The sequence below is a fragment of the Phyllopteryx taeniolatus genome, chromosome 4, assembly GCF_024500385.1.
Source record: "Phyllopteryx taeniolatus isolate TA_2022b chromosome 4, UOR_Ptae_1.2, whole genome shotgun sequence".
Taxonomy (NCBI): domain Eukaryota; kingdom Metazoa; phylum Chordata; class Actinopteri; order Syngnathiformes; family Syngnathidae; genus Phyllopteryx; species Phyllopteryx taeniolatus.
This window is the reverse complement of record NC_084505.1, coordinates 20,694,815-20,717,513: the sequence shown is the minus strand read 5'-3', so window position 1 is coordinate 20,717,513 and position 22,699 is coordinate 20,694,815. Positions and strand designations below refer to the sequence as shown.

The 22,699-nt window shown below is 40.8% G+C and overlaps 1 protein-coding gene and 1 long non-coding RNA gene across 2 annotated transcripts; both read right to left on the bottom strand.

Moving 5' to 3' along the window:
- Positions 1-1,025: 1,025 nt before the first annotated feature.
- apela (apelin receptor early endogenous ligand) lies at positions 1,026-5,965 on the bottom strand. The gene is made up of 3 exons (XM_061770450.1): positions 5,471-5,965; positions 2,801-2,897; positions 1,026-1,512 (listed from the first exon to the last, which is right to left on the bottom strand). The coding sequence occupies exons 1-2, from the start codon at positions 5,568-5,570 to the stop codon at positions 2,809-2,811; spliced, it is 189 nt and encodes a 62-aa protein (XP_061626434.1). The 5' UTR covers positions 5,571-5,965; the 3' UTR covers positions 1,026-1,512; positions 2,801-2,808.
- An 8,108-nt stretch (positions 5,966-14,073) lies between these two features.
- LOC133476706 (uncharacterized) lies at positions 14,074-22,692 on the bottom strand. Its single transcript, XR_009788123.1, has 3 exons — positions 22,568-22,692; positions 18,463-18,769; positions 14,074-14,187 (listed from the first exon to the last, which is right to left on the bottom strand). It is a non-coding gene; the product is annotated as an uncharacterized LOC133476706 (long non-coding RNA).
- Between the last annotated feature and the right edge of the window lie 7 nt (positions 22,693-22,699).

Here is a 22,699-nt window from a genome sequence, read left to right as displayed (position 1 = left end):
CACAAATCCTTCAACAACATTTACACAGACACTATAACAGTACTCAGTAATACCCTCTTTGTCCTTTGCAAAGAACGAGCAATATTAGTGCCGTACTGATGACGAGAAGAGTTGTGACAACTGCGTTCAGAAGCATTCACTCATTCCCTACTCCCTAATCACTATATAGGGATTTCTAGTGATTAACTAGATGTTTAGAATAAATACATTTTAACAAACCTCAGGAAAAAAATATTCATCCAACCAGTGGAACTCAATCACGGTCAACGGCACCGAACATTGACAAAGACATAATGCCCAAGTTGCAAGAGCAGTTATTTAGCAACATGGTGAGAACCTTTGAGAACCTGAGGTATGTGCTTCCAAGTTGAAAAGACCATCAGAGAAGTGTTTAAAAAGGGAAAAGAAGAAAGCAAATCCCAGAAGAGGTGAAAAAACAAAACTTGTTCTTCAAAATGTCATTGTCATTAGCTTTTTCTAAAAATCGTTTAAAATCAGAAATGTGATTTTGATGCAGGGGACAACACGTGGGAAGACTTACGAGTTTGTTTACGTGCCGGGCACTAGTTGACAACACATGCTAAGGCTACAAATTTGAATTTATCTTTGCTCCGATAGGTGCAGTTGTTTTGGTTAGCGACAGCATTAAAACGACAGTTAACATTTTAATGTTAATATTAACGTCTCCAAACCTAATTAAAGCATTTCTAACTGAAGGGTTGTTGATGGCCATTGAAAAAAATATATATACATATTTTTTTTAAACCCCCAAAATTCTTGAACGGGCGGGGATAAATTGCCAACAAGCGTTTTCGGGTTTGGTTCCTCTCCCCAAAAAAATGATTTAAAAAAAAAAAAAATACAATAAATAAATCAGTGAATAGGTGAATGTGCGGGTGCCGTAGGGCGAGTATGCAGGGGTCCACTGTATAATATGCCTGCGTATTCGCAGTTCAGCATTCACTGAATTTTTTGGAGGGACCCTATCCCCTGTTATTCACAGTATCCCCCTTTTTTTATTCACATATTATTTAATTGATTTTCATACTGCGATATATCCCATTCACGTCATATCGTGATATGAATTGTAGGCTATATCGCCCAGCCCTCGATGACCAATCAACAGAAAAAAAACACTTAATCATTTTTGTTTTATTAAAAGGAATAAAATGTATTTAATAAACATTTGAAGTGCATACAATGCATAATACAGTATATATATGTACACATTTGTCAGAAACATGGGCACAAGCCGCTCTTTGGGCCACAGCTCGTGAAGTCCGGCACCTTTTTCAAGCACTGCCTGCTCGGGTTTTGACTTTCTTACTGACTGTATTTGTGTTTTGTTCTTTGGCTTATTGATGACTCAAGGTGCTAGGACATTTCAAAGATAGTCTTTTGTGCCCCCCATTCTCTGGTTATTATTATTATCATGAGTCTATGGTCCGCCACGGTGGGCCCACACATGCGAGGTAGCTGTACCGTATTCCTTTTCATCCCTGCGTGTCGAACCTGCAACGGAAAATAATTATGAGCCCCAAGTGACAAGAAGGGAGGTAAACTCTAGTTCAGGGTGTTCGACTGTGCCTGTCCCGACATAAACATGGGGCTCGGGCATTCCTGCACCGCTTTGAATCCTTCTGCCGCGTCGTTAGCCAGATTTATGGTGACCAGGAGTCCCGCGTACCTCTGCCCCTAATCACACACACCTACTTAAGTGCCACCTGCAGCCTCTGGTACCCGCAAGAGGAGGGGGGCAACTATTTCAAGTTAAATGAAAGCGGAAAGCAGCAATGAAGGGGCCCTCACACCTCCTTTCTCAAGGCCAGCCCTCGAAATGATCATCCAACTTTGACACCATGCTCTGCCCACGAAAGCTCGGCAAGTTAGCGTGGCCCATCTGTCTCAGATAGCTGTTTACGATTGGGTTCGTTTGAATTTCCTATTAAAAATGTGTCCGTGTCCTGGAATTTGTCCAAAACTGGCAGCTGACTTCCTGTTCAGTTTCAGGCATGAGTCCTTGAGACTTTTTCATATGTCCTGTTATGATAGAGCTGTCCACCCAGTTTCAGGTCAGTTGGTTGTACTAGTGTCTGGGCTAATTTATTTATTTATTTTTTTTTACTCTCCAGGGCTGCGAGACTACTACTACTACTACTATGACGACCCATGCCCAAAATTCCAAAGAAAGCCACATAATTTGGTTTGAAGGAGCCATTTTGAGGATGAATGCTATGAAAAGGTGGCCTTGAAAGTTAGAAAAAATGAGCCCTCCGTCCGTCACCAGCTTCACCAATCGACACAAAATTGGGTGGACACGTCGATCATAACAGAATGCACAAAAAAAGTCCCAAGGACCAATGAAGTTTGAAGCAGCCAAGAAATCGGGAAGTCTAAAAAAAAAATACAAATAATTCACCCCTGTCACCAGTTCCACCAATGGACCCCAAATTGGGGGATTACATCTATCATAATCGGACATATTAAAAAGGTCTCAAGGACCCCTGCCCAAAACTGAATCAATCGGAAATGTTGAGTTGAAGCAGCCAATCGGAGGGAGGATTGTATGGGGGGGGGGGGGGGGAAACTATCCCCCCCGTGACCAGTTTGACTGGTCGCCATGAAATTGGGTGGACATGTCTGTCATAACAGGACACACAAAAAAGGACCCATGCCCCCCATTGTCACTTTTGCTTTAAAGCAGCCATTTTGGGCAAATTCTTTCGCTCCAGCGAGGGGATTGAATTAAATGAGTAGTTTTGCCACCCGTGGCCTCCTTAAAAACACCACAAGTCCTTACCGGTCTCCTCAGGGGAAGGGGACTCTGGAGTGCAGAGGCAGGCAGCGTCTGTACAGGCAAAAGTGTCGGTGGTACCTTTTCCTCAGATTTAGGAAATCTGCAAGAGAAAACAGTTGCTTTGGAGTTTGAAGTGTTCTCTACTATTACTTGATGTATCGTATATGAGTCCTTTTCATATCATTTGATCAATAACGGTAAAGACATAGCCCACTGAATTTCATTTTGCAAAATCAATCCATTTGACTGATATGAGTACTGTGTTTATTATTGGCAATTTTTAGAATTTGAAAGGTAATCATTGTTTCTAAGAAAACAATGTTCCGAAGTAAAAACATTTTCACACTTTTTATGCCAAAGTGTCTTTACCGTTATGTGTCTGAAATGAAATTTCATGTTTTTCGTCAATGTTTTGTGAGGCTGCTCATTCCATTTTTCTCATATTGTTTCATACGCCTTTTCAATGGAAACTTAAGACAAATGCATCTCCGTGTCGCTTTCTTTTTGGTTGGTTTACAAATCCGTCACTCGAGCTTTCTTTGCCGTTAATGCCACTGAAGAGATACACCAGAGGGATCTGTGACCAGAAGCGCCGGGATGATGTCTTTACCGTTTTTACGATTGTATAAATACAAGAGCGTTATGGGTTTAATGAGTAATTCGGAGCATTTATGCACTTTTATCCGCAGAGTTTGAAGGGCAACACATGAAACTTTTGCCACTTGCTATGAATCTGTTTCCGTCTTGACCGTGATCCAAGAAGTGAATTTCAGTGGGCTACCAGCATTTGCTCTGTCAACAAAGCAGTGGCAAAATTGAAGTTCTCATTGTTTGTGATATTTTTTTTACAAAGTCGAAGAAATCTTGTTTGGATTGGACTGCGATCAAATTGGTGTATGACACAAATAACCCCAGATGACTTCACCGTGGGCAACTTCACCTCTCCCCCTTATCGAATAATGTGGAACACGACCAGCAAACGCGTGACTATTTCCGAACGTCCCTAATAAATCCACTGAGGTCCCGCCGTTCGCAGGCTGCCGGACAAACCCAGGAAGAGCATAGAGAGTGCCAGATGACTTTACGACTTTACGACTTTACGACTCTCCCTTCCTCCGTCCTCCTCCCCCATCCCCGGACAGAGGGAGAACCCCACCGCCTCGAGGCATACGCATCTTTAGATTCCCCTCCCGTGTCAGTTTGTTTCATAAAGGATCGGGGGCGTATTTGCATGGCATTTTTAACGCCGGGATTAACAAAAGCGCCGGACAATGGCGGCCCGCCGAGTGTGTGATCCCCCGGCGGCGGCGGCGGCGGCGCTCAATCTGATGAGGATCATCAAGCCTCCAAGCTCCCACTATATGCACCTCACCTGTTGCGGTGAAAAAGCCAATCGTTAAAAAATAAACGACTCCAAAATGGCCACACACGCAACAGTTTTTAGCTTCTCAAGCGGCGGTCTCCGATTTACGACGTTTTGTGGCGGAAGTGGAACGCATCGACCGGTTGAAGACGCTCGAAAACGACGTTCACTTTTATCGTCTATTTTTTTTAGTGAATCACATTTACATAACATTTACCCCTTAATCAATTTTGACATTTAAGATGCAACAAAGGTGCATTTTTTTTAAATTTTTTTAAACACGCAACCACTCCTAACAAAAAACATTGACATTTATGTATTATAATATCACACTTTTTGTATTTCAGATACATGAAAATTACTTTACGTTTATCAGTTTAGTTTTACCCACGCTTGACTTTCTTACTTACGACAAACGCGAATGCATCAAACGTCATTATCACAAATAACCATTTAAACCTACGTTGTTAATTATCTACCATTATTGTATTTGACTTTTATATTCATACTAATTCGAAGTATTATTTTTGAAAGACGTCCACCAATTTTTATTGTAACTCACAGGATTGCATTACTTACGACGTTGGCGGTAGACAGCGAACGCAACAATCATCAGTTACGATGATAGGCCGTCACTACTTTTAACTGAAATACACACTTAACCAGCCAACAAAGTAACTATTTCAAACTAAGTATCTCCCAGAATACATATTTGGAGTTGATATTTGCATGATTAAGCAGCGTGATATCTGTTAAATACGTCCATCATATTCGTTGTATTCGTGGGTTGTATAATTTACGAAATTGGCGGTAAACTTTGAACGCATCAATCTTCAGTAGCGATGATTGGCGGCGGTAACTCAAGATATACTCTTTAACGTCAAACAAATAACCATTTAAACATGCCTATCAACGATAATAGTAGCTTTAAATCTGTTTTGATATTTAACCATGTATTATTTATCATAATTTAGTTTTTTTCCACTCTGAATGTTTAGATTTACGACGTTGGCGGTAGGAACCTAACGCATCAAACATTTGGAGAAATTCTGCCAGGTTTCTCAAGGTAAAAGGACTTTTAAATCATTAAAATTGGATTTACGCGTCATATTCCAACCGGGAGTGACTCGTGTTTAAATATTGAATATTTTTAGCGACGGTATTAGTACCTGTTTTGGTCTGGGTTTTTTTTTTTAACGTTAATTTTATTGTAAAATGTACTTTTAGCTAACGCCGGGCCCGGATATTTCCAGTTCAATCAGGATTCGGGAAGTTGTGTGGCTTCTTCTTCTTCTCCTTCTCCTTCTTACTTGGCCTGGCGATGGAGGCTGGCTCTACCACCGCCACTAGGGTGGCTAACAGGAGCAGTAGCAGCAACGTGAGCAGGTAGAGCAGGTTGAAGGTCCTCATCTTTGGGCTTGGAAGTCCTGGTTCCAACGCTTACTTGTTGTTTTCCGACCAGAAAGAGAAGACACTGGTTGGCAATCCTGGAGAAGCCTCCTTAAAATGGAAGCTGTCCCTGGAGAGTGTCCACTGTGTTTTCCAGTGACTTGAGAGCTAAGTGACCAAGGTACTTCTCCCCCCAACCTCCTTTATACTGGCTTTCCAATAGCCCCCCCTCCACTTCAACTCCTACACACATATACACACACACACACACAAACGCTCACAAGCATTGCACATATTGACCCCACATGTAGAGGGTAATTCAAATGACAGGAAGCCCCCCACCCGACCCTGCAACTGTCCCCTTGAACACACACACACTCACTCCATTTGTGTTGGGCGGATTGATCCAAATATCGATAACATCAATACCAAGTCAGGATTGGTATCGGATCGATACTCACGTGAAGCTATCGATAAAGTAGTTTTAGTTTCACTCGTGAAAGCAATACTTCGGTTTCATCAAACAGGCGACGCCATACTCGCCGTTTCTGTCTCAGCATGGAGCAGGCACAATTTGCTCCTTCTCCCTACCTCTTGTGTTTCGATGTTGTGCCGGCTCATGAATTTTAAAGTGACGCTGTCCATTTCTTACTTTAACCAATTGAAAAAGTATAAATTATGATGCAAACTTGATGCAATACATTAATTCCATTTAAATATTCCATCCATCCATCCATTTTCTGAGCCGCTTCTCTTCACTAGGGTCGCGGGCGTGCTCATCGGGCAGGAGGCGGGGTACACCCCGAACTGGTTGCATTTAAATGTTATTTCAATTAATACATTTGCTGGAATTTTTTTAAGATAAAAAAATCCAGACATGAAAATGAATGGGAAATGTTTTTGTTACTGTTCTATTGTTTCAGATTATTATTATTATTTTTTTTATAATAAAGTATTTCATCTTCATCTACCTTAATTATCGCAAAGTATCTGTACCAGTATCGGCGATAGTGGCCCTGTATTTAGTTGGTATGGGATCGATATATCAATTTGCAGTATCGCACACCACTGGACTCCATGTGTGTGATTGATATACAGTACAGTGACTCCACACTAAAATGTGCCAATGGAAACCCCTGACTAAAATGTGTATAATGGCCTATATTAGTAGTGTCATCTAGGGATGCACTAATCCCCAATTTATTTTCTGACCAATACCAGTAGTAGTATTCACTCCTGAGTACTCACTTATACCGATACAGACTACCAATACCACGAGTACTTTCGATGGATAGTTTCTATTAACGCAATGGCAGATAATTGTAAACAGACCTTTCTTCCTTTCTGACCTACATGATGATTCGCTTATGTGCCCCGCAAAAAACTAAAATTTGTGTTTTTGTATGAGGAAAAATAAACCTGTATTAATGTTGTACATTATAAAAAAAAAAAAAAAACATTTAAATTGAATGCAAAGCATTAAACAGTTTTGTGCATCAGGATTTAATGCTACAATTCAATGAATTGTGCTGCTCCTTCTGGGCACCATGAGGCAATATAACTGTACAGTCATGCAAGCACAAACACAGAAGAACAGACTTCTTCTACAGTACTACTACTACTACTGTCAGTGACTCAGTAAGCTGTTGTAATGTTAGTCATTTTTTTTGAGAAAAGACTAATGCTTCTACCACTACTCAGTAATTTGTTGTAATATTGGTCATTTTTTTGTAGATAATAAAATCCATTTACTGTAATTTCTCATGTATAATGCGCCCCCCCCCCCCCCCAAAAAAAAACAACATTTGTTTTTCTATCATTTTTAGCCAAATATCTGTTGCTTAAAGGGTTGTAAAACTGCATCTATCAATTCTAACCATTAGCATCTCAACGGGATTTTCCATGATATCTTAGCATTAAGCTATCGGGCCGTTCTTGATGCAACATAGTTTGGTTGTTTTAGATACACAGCATGTAATTTAGTTTGTTTTATATTTAGTTTAGCAATAAACTTTAACTGGGAGTGGCGTTCAACAGCTTGAAGCCTCTTTTGATGAATTGTTCAATATTTGCCAAACTGTTGCTTAGCGCTGCTCCCATACAGCGTTCATATCTCAAGTCCGACTGACTGCTCGTTTCTCGAAAAACTCGTAAGACAGGTCACTCACTCGTATCTCAATTCAACACTATACCTTGTAGTCATTTTATTACATTTTTGACTCAGCGATACATAGATATTAGGGTTGGGAATCTGTGGCATACGGACGATTCAATACAAGTCTAGATACACGGGTAGCGATTCGATTAAAAAATGATATTGTTACGGGCGGAACGATTCGATACGATTTGGTTCAGTATGGGAGCGATATGACTCTCGATTCGGTGCAGAAAAAAACAGTTAACATTAGTACATGTGCTAATCATAAAGCACCTTGATTTGACTTAACCCAATTCTTTAAAATGACATCCGTCTCACCCTATTTTCCAACATGTATAAGACCACTTACATTGTCGCGTCATGGCACTGTAAACAAAAGTGTATGTACACTGTGCCATTCAAGCTGGGACTGCCACTGCGCACACACACACACACACACACACACACACTGCTTTATTTATTTTATGATTTTTATTTTTTTTTGCTGCTTGCTGAGTGCTGAAACTGTTTTGTGCATCAGGATTTAATGCTACAATTCAATGAATTGTGCTGCTCCTTCTGGGCACCATGAGGCAATATAACTGTACAGTCATGCAAGCACAAACACAGAAGAACAGACTTCTTCTACAGTACTACTACTACTACTGTCAGTGACTCAGTAAGCTGTTGTAATGTTAGTCATTTTTTTTGAGAAAAGACTAATGCTTCTACCACTACTCAGTAATTTGTTGTAATATTGGTCATTTTTTTGTAGATAATAAAATCCATTTACTGTAATTTCTCATGTATAATGCGCCCCCCCCCCCCCCAAAAAAAAAAAACATTTGTTTTTCTATCATTTTTAGCCAAATATCTGTTGCTTAAAGGGTTGTAAAACTGCATCTATCAATTCTAACCATTAGCATCTCAACGGGATTTTCCATGATATCTTAGCATTAAGCTATCGGGCCGTTCTTGATGCAACATAGTTTGGTTGTTTTAGATACACAGCATGTAATTTAGTTTGTTTTATATTTAGTTTAGCAATAAACTTCAACTGGGAGTGGCGTTCAACAGCTTGAAGCCTCTTTTGATGAATTGTTCAATATTTGCCAAACTGTTGCTTAGCGCTGCTCCCATACAGCGTTCATATCTCAAGTCCGACTGACTGCTCGTTTCTCGAAAAACTCGTAAGACAGGTCACTCACTCGTATCTCAATTCAACACTATACCTTGTAGTCATTTTATTACATTTTTGACTCAGCGATACATAGATATTAGGGTTGGGAATCTGTGGCATACGGACGATTCAATACAAGTCTAGATACACGGGTAGCGATTCGATTAAAAAATGATATTGTTACGGGCGGAACGATTCGATACGATTTGGTTCAGTATGGGAGCGATATGACTCTCGATTCGGTGCAGAAAAAAACAGTTAACATTAGTACATGTGCTAATCATAAAGCACCTTGATTTGACTTAACCCAATTCTTTAAAATGACATCCGTCTCACCCTATTTTCCAACATGTATAAGACCACTTACATTGTCGCGTCATGGCACTGTAAACAAAAGTGTATGTACACTGTGCCATTCAAGCTGGGACTGCCACTGCGCACACACACACACACACACTGCTTTATTTATTTTATGATTTTTATTTTTTTTTGCTGCTTGCTGAGTGCTGACTGACTTTTTGAACTTTTAAGTTATGATGACTATCTTCGTTCAACTGCCGATTGTTGTTTCAGCTTCGGGATATACCTGGCTGTGTGTCCTCTCGGTAGTTTCTTTTTGTTCTTTTTTGTGTCGCACAGTACAAACTCGAACCGCAAAGACTTGAGAAGAAGCATTAGTTTGCCGAGTTAGAGCCGAGGACATTTCTGAGATGGACCTAGCTTTGCCATATTGTCTACATGTTTACAATCTGCGGTGCACATTTCGCTGCCTGCCCCGGTGTCGACGGCAGACTTGTGGTAAAGTACATAACGTGACATTGCATTCAGTGTTCACAACTCTCGGGGGAACGCTACTTTGCCATCACTGTGACCACGAAACTAGCTTAACTACTGAAAAGCTATTTGATGTCGAAGTAGTGACGCCACGTAGGAATATAGTTAAACTAGTAGTGTCACAGGAGAAGCGGCTCAGAAAATGGATGGATGGATAGTAGTGTCACTAATATCTACCGCTGCTGTGTTTGTTTGGTTGTAAGCATAACGTTACCTGCGTAGCACAGCGCGAGACCTCTCGCACTTGTTTTACGAGATGAAAACCTTCAACCTTCAGGTAACCGATTCATAGCCTCGTGATGTCCGGTCCACAGCCCTACAACCGATGTATCGAAGAATTCCTGGCGGATTTTGTATCGATACAGTCGTCTCTCTCGCCTTTACGAACGGATAGTTTATCGTTCCCAAACCTAATGGATATTCTCATTTTGAAAAGGTTTGGGGTCACATACAAGTGTCCTTATTTGTTTTAAAGAAAATCAGTGCTTGTTTCATAACATAACATGAAGTGACTCAGAAATGCAGTCTACACCTGTGTTTCCCAACCATTACTGAGCCAAGGCACATCTTTTTTTGCCATCTAGTGGAAGAGCATTTCATTGTTCTGTCACTAAACGCCACTGGCATAAATAGATGAACAATGAGACAGTATTTGTGGCAAATGTAGAATTTCTGGACCAGTGAACTGACACCTACCGAAACATTTGTGAGTGGGTGAGTGGATGGTGACTCTGTAAGATTTAACTGTAAAGTATTTAAAGAGCGGAAGAACTGTTGATTTATCGCATGCCGCCTTTTTTTGTTCATGTGTGGCCTCTTTTAAAAGCTGCTGGTTTCCCAGCCACCCCCACGCCTGCGTTCACACACACACAAACATCTGTGGGGGTGGGCATATATCATCTGCTAGCAAACAGTGGTTGAATGAAGAGATGCACTGAGCCGCCTCCTTGTCTTATGTGTTCGTTTGCAGGATTGTAGTCTGTTTTTTGTCTCTGTAAATGTGGACAAAATTCTACACAAATCAATTCGAGGGTATCAGGGATGCAGCAAAGGTCTCTTTGTATGAAATACGGTCAAACGCTATCCATTCCGGGACGCTGCTCAACCTCCATTTTGTTGTAAGACGTGATAGCAATAGGAATAATCTGTTCCAGAGTCAAACCATGACCTTTAGAGAACCAACGGGCAAGGTTTTAAGTAACGCTTTATCATTTGTGACAGTCATACAAGTGTAAAAGGTAACCAATGTATCAAATAAAGCAGTGATTATCAAAGTGTGCATGGGCTCCTTTTAGTGGAACATGAAATTGTCAAACTGTGCTTTATTTTACAATGGCTTCAACTTGTTTTTTTTTTTTTTAATGCAGTACAGTACAAGTAGAGTTTAGCTGTGTTCAATACATTTGCTTTTAATCTTTGAGATGTTTGTTTTCAACCATTTATTTAGGTGTGATTTCTATTGATGTGCAATGCACCGTGTTAATGTTCAAACTGTGCCTAATAGTTACAGTATTTTAATACTAATTGTACTTTTTAGGAAGAAAACGGCTTCCTTTTTGATGAACACTTCAGCCTACCACGCTACTGTATTTTAATGTTGGTCATTATGGTGGTGGTTGAGTAACTAAGTATTTTTTTAGGCAATAATTGGTGTGAAAATTTCTGCCATGGATAGAAAAGACAGAAATAAGCTCATGAAAAAATCTATAGAACATTGCGGCCAAAGATGGGTGTGAAAAGCTGCATTTCTTGTATTTTGACGCCCGATTAGTGCGTCTGCTTCATCAGTCGGCCGGCGTCTCCTCCACGGAGGTAGCGACTCCTCTCCATTGAGCGTGCCGCTAATCAATGAGCACATTAAGATGAAATGTTGCCCATTACATGTGAATGAGGATTAAGGGAAGCAGCAGGACGCTAATGGAGCGCCAGGCCTGCAAAACACTTCCCGAGACTTTGAACAAGGATCTCCCTTGAGAAAAGCACAAAAGACAACACGAGTGTGTGTCTGTGTTAGTGTGTGTGTGCGCGCCTTTATGACATTATGGTATTTGCAAAAATGTCTCTGTGGACGTGGCCGAGATTCCTGCCGGATTTGTCAAACACTCTCCTTGCCGAGGTTTGTTTCTTGCCTTGCGCTTTGCATATCAGCGGCCATTGTCTTTTAAAGAACTTTTATTTTGCCTCATTTGAATATGCTGATGCACCTCCAATTGTCATTCACAGCCACCTGGTATCCAACTTGTTGTGTGTGTGTGTGTGTGTGTGTGTGTATAGCTCGTCCTCTAAAAAAAGTCTCCCGTCAGTTTTTTTGGTGTTGTAATATTTGCTCTTGTAGGAGGATTAAACACCCTGACGGGGGAGTTCCCAACACACACACACACACACACACACACACACACACAACGGAATTCAATCATTGTGTCGGAGTCCTAATTGTAGAACTTGTCAGGTTATTCTGTTCATAATGGACCGTATGTAAGAAGGCCAGCTAATCCCATTAGAAACAGTAGACGCCCTTTAGTCCCAGTCTAGTAACCATCCAAAGGCCTTTGCAAGAATAGAGGCCACGCAAGGAGACGGCCGCAACGTACGCCAACAGGCAGCCTCCAGTTGTCTGTGAAATTCCATGCATGGGATAGAAAAAATCTACACACCCCTGTAGAAATGCCAGGTTTATATATACAGGACATGTGTGTAATATATACATACACACACACTATATACAATTAAGCTCACAGTTCTCAGGACTCTGGTTCAAATCTGGCCTCCCTGTGTGGAGTTTGCATGTTCTCCCCGTGCCTGCGTGGCTTTTCTCCGGGCACTCCGCTTTCCTCCCACATCCCAAAAACATGCATGCTATGTTCATTGAAGACTCTAAATTGCCTGTAGGTGTGAATGTGAGTCTATATGTGCCCTGTGATTGGCTGGCGACCAGTTCAGGATGTACCCTGTCCCTCGCCCAGCGTTAGCTGGGATTGGCGCTAGCAAGCACACGACCCGAGTGAGGGTGAGTGGTTCGGAAAATGGATGGATGGATGAATTTTTGTAAAAAAAAAAAAATGTTTTTTGAAAAGTAGTACAACAGTAGAAGTACTTATTTATCAGAAAATGAGTCGCTAAATCTCTGCTCTTCTCCGTTTTGTGAAGTAACACCAAAGCAGAAATAAACTGATGTTAGCCATGTTAGTATTGAGTATTGAGTCTATAGTGTTTATTTTACCAATTGTAGTGTAGATACAGTAACTCTCATAGCTGTTTGCAAAAGTGAATTTCGTGTCGTAATATATGAACGTTATGCTGAATTTGTCGCCGAGTGGTGGCTGGCACTCTTACAAATGTGGAAGCACATTTTGCATATCGCCGCGGTCGGGCAGAATCTTTCAGGAAATCTAAAAACCCAAATCTTGCTTGAGCTGCTAAACACTGCTTTTATTGTACCTTTATTTTGCCTGTAATATACTGTTGCGCGATAACATCAACCCGACACCACCCTACCCTAAAGTCATCTTCAATCTCTAATTGATTACACTGTCGTTGATTCAAATGGTAGATTACGTCATCATACCCATCAAAGTCTGTGCGAAGGCTGAGTCCCTGACCATACAAAAATCCTTTTAATACTTGACAAAATCAAACGACAGTGTTAGATAAGGTCTTAGAGCCATGAGTAATGCAAGAAATAAAACGATGAGCTGAGTGACCTGCGGGTAAACTTACCTCCATTGCAAACGGGCTTCCTTCTGCAACGAGGCATTACAGCGATTGGTTTTAACAAAACAGACAATTTTTCCCCTGTTATTGTCTAAAAAAAAACATCCAGCCTTTCAATCTTGGGGCAAAAATGATGGCGTACAGCTTCACAGAGTGAGAGAAGAGGCAGAGTTTTACAACACTTCTCAGACAGTTGAGCTTTCAAGCGCGTTCATAGATTCTAAGGTCACAAGCTATTTTCAGCGCTTTAAATGCTTAATAATGTGTAACAATAACAGACGACGTGGGGACAGACCATTATTATTGATTTGTGAAAAAAATATGAAATGGAGCATATTTGGGCAGATGGGGTTTCTGCCTTACGGTGGCAATCGATAAGGGGAAAAGTCCTCGGGTTCACTGACTGCTTGCACAAACAACCCGAACGTGGGTTCGAGGGGGTCATGTCAATTTCCAGCACTGATGACTCAAAAAAAAACCAAAAAAAAGTAGCTTCTATAGCAGATGGAAAGTTTTTGAAGTTTGAAACTGTGACACTTTCAAACCATGATTTACCTTGAAACCTGTAACCGGCCCCATGCCTGAATCTTTTTGAGGAGTATTTTGGTTGTGATGCCACCACAGAATGCTGCCGGTGATTGCAGAGAGGAAAAAGTGATGTGTCGGAATGGTCTCTGGTCGCTCTGATCTTTCCAACCTCATAGACAGCTTGGATCTTCTCAACCTTCTTCCTCGTCCTCATCTCCTCAGGATCCGCAAGATAAGGAACTTCCTCTCTGATCAAACCAAGGAAGAACAGTGAGTCATAAAAGTTGTTCTCTTGTGGCTTGCACAAATGTGCGCTTAAATGCTACTCATACATACAGTATGTTGGGGAATGACCGGAAAATAAACTGTGAAGACTGACACTAGTGCGCTTAATCTGACTTTAGCATTTCATCATAAGTCTTGTTCGTGTCAATGAAACCACATAGTGAGACTTACTTGTTGATACTTAAGAAGATATATTTATTTGTTTGACATTTTTGATTTTATATATTTATTAAGTTCGATTTGATGAATTTTAGGGAATTTAAGTTTATATTTGAATTCTGTTTTTGTTTTAGTGTGTTTGTGCACAGAAACGCTTGTACCACTTGTGGCGACTCTACCACTGTACCAATTTCTTTACCCTTCTATGGTGATGTCACAAAAACACGTTTTATTTATCTTTTTATTTTAATCGTTTTTTTTTCCCCGAATTTTATTAGTATATTTTATTTGTAGATCATTTGCCTTTTATTTTAAAATTTTTGTTTTTATTTGATTTGCTAATAATCTTCAAAACATAATATTCTGCTTTGTTGTTACATGTATTTTTTATTTTATAATTAGAATTATTATTTTTTTATTTCGATTATGGTCAAAAAGAATATATTTTAACATTGTGGACACTTAATTTTTCAAACGTTCTATTAATATTTGTTTTAATATTTAAAGTGTGAAAAACATTTTTGCCAAAAAATGCGATTATTTGATGCTGATCAATGTTACGCGACACTAATACAAAAAAAAAAAGTAAAAAAATATGTATGATTTAAAAAAAGACTATAATTTATGATAAAAAGTAATTAAAAAATCTACAATTAGATATTATTTTAAAAGGTGTCTGATTTGGTGGCAGTCCTAATTAACTTTGCTTGTTTCGGTTGTTTCAATTGTTATTTAAAAGAATCTGTCCTTCACACAGTACAAGTGCCGAGGAGAGATGTGTCCTAAATTCCGTGTGCATATTTTGAGGCGTAGTCCTTTGTGTGTGTGTGTGAGTGTGTTGATCGTGATATGCTGCGTGTCGTTGAAAGAGTGCCAGTGACGCTGTTGTCATCACATAAGGTCGTCGGTGCTAATGAGGCCCGTGGCTGGCCACTGCTTCATGACTCCTAAGACCCCGTTATCTGCGATGGGACCATCCAAAAGCCTGATGGTGATAGATGCATATACACGTGAACAGCCTCGCTTGCAATATATATATATATATATATATATATATATATATATATATATATATAAACACACGTGCGTGCACACATGCGTCATCACAACACAAATTCAGCAAAGTAGAAGCAGATAGAATCTCGCGCTACTATCAAGCGGGCCGTCTTTATTGCAGTGAGGTGGCTGACTGACGGAGGGTTCAGGGGTCAAGGGGCAAACTCAACAGGGAGCCCACCCCGCCGTCCCTCCCGTCCCTCCCGTCCCTCCCTCCTGGTCTTCCCCAGTAGAGATGTCACCTCACTGGGGCTTCAGAGGCCAAAAGTCAGCCAGTTTGTTAAAGCCCAAGTCAGACACGGTAGCCATGGCGGACCCACAAGATACCAAACATACCGATTTACCTCTCTACAAGAGGATGCAATAAAAAGCATCTATCTCCACTTAAATAATTAAAAAACATGAATTCAAGAAATACAGAAACTTAGCAAAACTCAACTCTACAAATATTCCAATATTCAATATGCAGTGTTTGAACGAGTTCAAGCCTTTTCCTTTTTTCAGTTAATCATCATTTTTCAATGAATATGCATTTCATGTAATTCCTCTAGACCACAAAGAGTATCAAACTCAAGGCCCGGGGGCCACATCCGAGCCGCCAACATCAATTTATGTGGCCCGCGAAAGCAAGTCAAGCGCGTCGACTTCATGTTTCTTGCTAAAATAACAACATTGCTAATCGTCTTCCCTTTTATATAACGTTGATCGAAAATGTTTTGTTACCAATCCCCATTTCAAAATAAACTTTTTACTGGCTTCCGGTGTCAAATATAGTTATTCATCGATTTGTTTTGTGTGTATATGTAATAACATGAGGCAATTGTACATTTACTGGATATGTCTTCGCGCTCATGACGGCCCTCCGAGGGAAACGACAATGTGGCCCGCAGCAAAAATGAGTTGGACACCCCTGATCGAGACAGTAAAAGTCATGTATGTCCAAATGAGGTTTTTCACATTTCATTTGTATTTATTAAAAAAAACCCCCAAAAAAGTCTCACAACACCACTATATTGACTTTATTTGGTATTTCATATTATTAAAACTGCAATCTTTTGTTGAACTTTGCATAAACTTAATTTTAATCACACAATGAAAAGCATGAACCACCATTTCTTTTTTTTACTTTAAAAAAAAATAATAAAAGAACAGAAATGAATATTTTAAGGGATGAGAAAAAAGCTGTTTTTATAATTGAGTTTTAAAGTCACTGGTTAGAGTTTACATAAAGAAATATTTGAAATAATTCAGGCCTATTGGTTTAGAACTGAGTACAATATTTCACTTCATATGCAAATTTGTATGGACAAAGAAAATAATCTGTTCACATTTTTGCATTTCATTTTAATTGATTTAAAATAAAACAAATCGAGCGTCTCAAAACACCTTATTTAATCTGTTTCATATTTTTTAATATCTGGGACAATTTTGTTCATTTAAATTGGAGTCCATTTTAATGTGTATATATAATTCAAAGTATGTATCTGCACAATTTTGTTGTTGATTGAAAAAAAATCCAAATAAATGGATGACAAATGTATTACATTTGAAAGATAAAGTTTGTGTATCCAAATTCTTTTGGTGTGTTTTTTTTATTATGTGGTCCCATGAAATATTGCCACATTTGAACATGCTGTATTTTTTGGGGAGTCATTATCAAAAATAAATATTTTACTTTGAATGACTCAACAATGGAATAAATGTTCACTTACTTTCCCACAGTGCACGTAACATTTGAAATGGACTTTTTTGGGTCTTGGGATTATTGAACATTCTAAGTCGTTTATGGAGAACAGAACAGATGTTGCCAAAGAGTATTCATTGAATTGCTGGCTAAAATACAGCATTTTTAAACAGAACCATCTGTGAGTACAGTTGATCAATTTTTCAATCCATAATAGTTACTGTCGTCAGAATTCCTTCAAAAAGCCCACAAGACTGAAGTGTGCGTTGTTGCCTTGTGCCTTTTCCTGGTTCATTGACTGTGTTGGGCCTGCCTGCTGACCACTCTTTGCGTCCCTCTCGCAGCCTCGTAGACGCCTTCATCTGAAGAGCGCACACAGTGAGGCTTACAAAAGGTATTTATGCGTGTCTTGTCTGTGCGTGTTATGCAAAAGAGCGCGTTTTGCCTTTTCTTACCTGACCGCAGGCCTTCGTCTGGCCGGACGCAGACGGAAGCGATGCCGAAGAGCGAGAAGGCGACGAAGGCGACCACGATGAAGGCCAGCTCAAATCCAGAGAAAGGCACTTCCATGGGCTCACAGTTGCATGCTCCGTAACATGCAGCATGCAGTATGGAATATATCACACAATATGAAAGAAGCATTCATGTCGTACGTATATTGTGCTTGTAGTTTTTGGGTGGTGTACAGCTATACTGTATCACACTGTTCCTAGTATTTGGATTCTTTCGTTGAAATAAATACGGCGACCGCAAGAGTACAAACTGTGGGATGGGGAAAGGCATTTCAGAAGACTAGTCAACAACGCAGTCATGTTTTGAGATACGAGTGACCGGATTTACGGGCTTTTCGAGATACCAGCTGTCATTTGGCCGATTTCTTTTTTTGCTTTGACTTGCGAGCGCAAACTTGTGACACAAGCGCAATGTGGTGTCAGTCAAATCCACGGAACTCACTTCACAACAAGCAATAGTTTGGCAAATAGTGAACATTTCGTCCAAAAAGAGGCTTCGAGCTGTTTAATGCCACCGTCAGTTGCAAGACGTTACACCCCGGTCCGTCCGTGGTCTCTGTTACCTGCGAAGCCGTGTTGACTCTTCCGCTTTTATACAGAACAGCTGGGGAAATTCCCACTTCCCCAGGAAGTGTAAAAATGGCAAAGGTGGTTAAAATTCCAGATCTTGCATTATGGTTCCGATGCAGTAATTATGCGGGCTCTCTTTGTAAAAGACCCTAATATCTATACTCTGCTTGCACACACTCGATGAGAAGTGACCTGTTTTAACATATAACAAGCGATCTGAGCTAAGGAGATAGTTTGAGGTTTTGAAAAAGACTCACCATAAGAAAAAAAATCTCAGCCTCGATGTGTAGAATCGCCACATGACTTGTTCCAACACACAGGCAGAGTCCAGCATGGGTCCCGGAAGCGAATATGACCACATCCTAGCGCAAGGTACACACTCTCTCCCACACGTATATGCACGCTTCAAGAGGTAACCGCCACGTGGACTTTGCTATGAATACAATCGACTCTTTGACGGGTTTTCCTCGGGCTCACAAGAGGCAGAGGAAGTTCAATACGGAGAGTCTTTTCTTCCTCGTCCTCAGACAATCAACTCTCCGTTGCGCATGTAGATGCTCCTCCCTACATTGAAACAACAAGCAAAAGTATTCACAGTCCTTCATGCACTTTTGCCGTAGGATTTTACAGCTTTATTCCAAAATGGAATCAATCGATTTTTTTCTCCTCAAAATTCTACACACGACAAACCATATTTGGGGAGTTTATGCATTGCCGGTTCAGAATGTTAAAATGTTACTTGAAACGGATGACTTCTATTTCCATTATTCCATTATATGCGGGAAATATTTTACAGTGGTGCCTTGAGATAGAGTTTAATGGCCATGCTTGTAACTCTAACAACTCATACCTCAAATCAGCTTTCACCATTTAAATATCGGAAAATGCTAATAATCTGTTAATAACCTCCCCCCAAAAACTGTCAAAATGTTTGTAATGTGTTTTTCAATAAGGATAATTGCACTCGTTAAACCATTTGTGCTTCAATACTGCAACTCGATTCATTGTGCCGCTCCTTCTGGTGTGCCGGCTTGACTAACGAGTGGGCTGGGGCTGGGGGGGCATATAATACAGTCGTAGAGAGAAATGAGAAAGAGTCACCGTTATTCTCAGCAGCTCAATAAGCTGCAATAATATTAGTCGCTTTTTTGCACAAAGGATTCAAAAATATATGCCTGTGCGTATTGTGATATTGGTTTACGATACGTGTTGCACCACTGTTTGCCTTCGACTATGCATTGCTGAGAGGGTTTGAACACTGCGACGATTGATGCTTATCTTTTCCATTATATGTTCGCATTAAGCCAGCAGGGACGTTCGTAAGGCAAAGTCGGATGTCGGGTTCCTCGTATCTCAAGGCCCCGCCCTATTTGAAATCCTCTGAAAAAAACATACTCTTTCCATCATTTTTTTTACAGAAGGGAAAATGTCTCAAAAAGGAGTCCAAAAACATACACTTGCTTGCTTAAAAACAACAACAACAACAACAGCAACAAAACGTGTATCGTTACTACATTTTGGTTCAGACACAATCTGACCCTGGAACATACAGTCTCCTATTTGCGTTATTTTCTGTGGGGGAAAATGTTTGCAAATCCCCAAATAGTTAATGTTTTGAACGTTACTTGAAAACATTGCATGTACAGTTTATATATTTTTCTGTACAATGCCCACAGTTTGAAACTTTAACAGACTACAGTATTTCTATTTCCTGTGGGGGAAATCTTTCGAAATGCATGTTCTAATACCATTATTATTATTATGATAGCTACTCATGAGCTTCATCTTGTCATTCACTTTCACATATTCATCAGCGAGAAGATAATACAACTCATACCAATACGACGCCCACGTTCTTCATGGATCATTCCGGCCAGGGTAAAGAGGCCGAAAACCAGGAGGGAAAAGACGACGGTCAGCGCCTCCAGGTCTCCCGACACGGACGCCATCGTCATCCGACACGGGTAACCAAGCACGCGGGAGCTACGTTAGCATTAGTGCTTCCACTCACAGGCAGACGTGTCCATTGGTGAAGAGCATGCTTACACCTCTCGAGTTTAAGTCAGATCACGTTAACCCTAATTATTGATGAATGGCCTTTGTGCCTCTGTGTTTCAACAGTGCTGTCTCCTCAGTGGGCTCTGCTGGCCATTTGTGTCCACGTCGCTTCCTTTTTTTTTTTGCGTGTAACCATTTTAGGCGTGTTCAAGCATTCATCCATCCATCCATCCATTTTCTGAAAAGTGGGGATTTTTCCATGATTTTGTCCTTTCCAACTTCAGCTCTTTGAATATCACAATACAGGTGCTGCAGCTATTGAATATTTTTACAATGAAGTATCGGAATGCTTTTCCCCAACGATTATTTGACTAATTGTATGAAAATGTATTTCGGTTGACTAAACAGCAAGGCATGTCAGTTCCCACTCGGTGTGAATGCTTGTCCCTGTCTATATGTGGCCCGCGACTGACTGGCGACCCGTTCGGGGTGTAGTCCGCCTTTCGACCGAAGTCAGTCAGGATAGGCTACGACTCCCTGCGACCCAGAACGGGATAAGCCTTATTGAGGATGTACATGTGAGGTGCAGTTATTTTTTTGGTCCACTTGGGGTCACCATCCACACATTGTACCGCACGAGCTGTGACCTCGAGTGCGCTTCGGCTTTAGAAGGCGGGAGCCGTCACGGTGAGTGACATGGGCGCCGGTGAACGAGAGTGTGGAACTGGCTGACCGTTCCGCGTGTTTGATGACTGGCTGTGAGTTGTGGTCATCAGCAGTTCATTTCTGAATGTGCTTATTCACTTCAAGCGATTGAAAGTGCACTGGCGGTTGTGTGTATCCTCGACCACTTGCGGGGGCATTACAATACGTTTTAATTAGCAATCGCAGTCACCTTCAGAGCCTTAATTTCACCCTTACTCAGGTGAACACACCTTTGTATTCAATTAGATAACATTGACGTTGCATTTCATCATCTTTGTTATGTGTGAAATTATTCCAAACTTGAAACGTTCCCTGTCTTTTACGGACTCTATCCTGCTGGCTCGCTGCCTTTGCGCCACCTTACGTCTACATGGTGTGGTGCGTGCGTGCGTGCGTGCGATTGCAGTAACAGTAAGGCTACGAAGCTTTGAAGCACATCAAAAGTGAGGGCACGTACAGTGCCGTGAAGAACTATTGGGCCTTCTTCTCCCATTCTTATGTTTGCATAGTTTCCTCACTTTTAAGTTGAAGCTCATCAAACAATATCAGACAAATATAATCCCAGTCAACTGAAAATGCTGTTTTGAAATGATTTCATGCGAAATTCGCCGTTTTGAATTCTAAATACGCCATTTACGTGAATCGTATAGATTTATTGACGACATGTATATTTCAGTTACACTATGTGCAACACATTTTATTTGCATCATTTTTAAAGTACCGTTTATTTTCTATTTTTGTGCGTGCTCCTAATGTGCATAACGTTACAGTGTCTTTCAATAGTATTATTGGCCCATCTGCCTCTGCATGCTCTCCCCATGCCTGAGTGGGTTTACGCCGAGATCCTCCCACATATCCAAAACATGCACGCTAGGTTAATGGAAGACTCTAAATGACCCGAAGGTGCGAATGTGAGTGCGGATGCTTGTTTGTTTGTTTGTTTGTTTGTATGTGACATTTTGTAGGTATTTTGCAGTACAAGTGACTCAACTTTGAGGTATCAGTGCTGTATGGCGGCCGTGAACTCAGCTCCGCAACAAGCAGCCATTTGGCAAACAGTGAAGAATTCTTCAAGCCACTCTCATCTCAATTACGTGTGTATTCAAAACAACCCTGTAAGAATGGCCCCAGTAGCTTCATGCTAACATATAATGGAAAATGCCATTGACGGGTTAACGATAGCGGAGGTGTGAGGACCCTTTTAAGCAACATAGATTTCATCAAAAACGGTGGAGCAACACATGTAGACAGACTATCACAATACATTTTCTGTATCCACTGTGATAAAACAACTACTATTAGTGCATTTCTTTGAGGGAACAAATTCAACTCATATCTCAAGGCAGGCACCACTGTATTTGGTTTCAAACATTTGGGAAGCGCTGGTATAGCGATTTGGGGGACTTAGAGTATGTCTCTTCGTTAAACACACACACATTAGTATTTTCAAGTCAAGCAAGTATCTATCTTGAGGAAACAACAGCGTGTTTCATTTGTTGTGTGTGTGTTTTTAGCATCCACGCGCACGTTGTGTAATCCCATTAGTTCTCAGATGGGGACGGGGGTGGATTGAGGCTAGTCTAAGCCTTAATCCCCTTGCGGAGCGTATGCTTATTATTACCCCGCATGCACGGCAAAATCCCCCGCACCAACACACACCTTTTTGTTCACGGGCTCTCTCGCTTTCTCAGCAGGGGCGACCACGAGGAGAAGCACGGCCGTGAGGGAGGGCGGGACGGAGCTGCCGAGTAGTTTCCCAGTCGCCATGACAACCTCGCACTCCGCCATCTC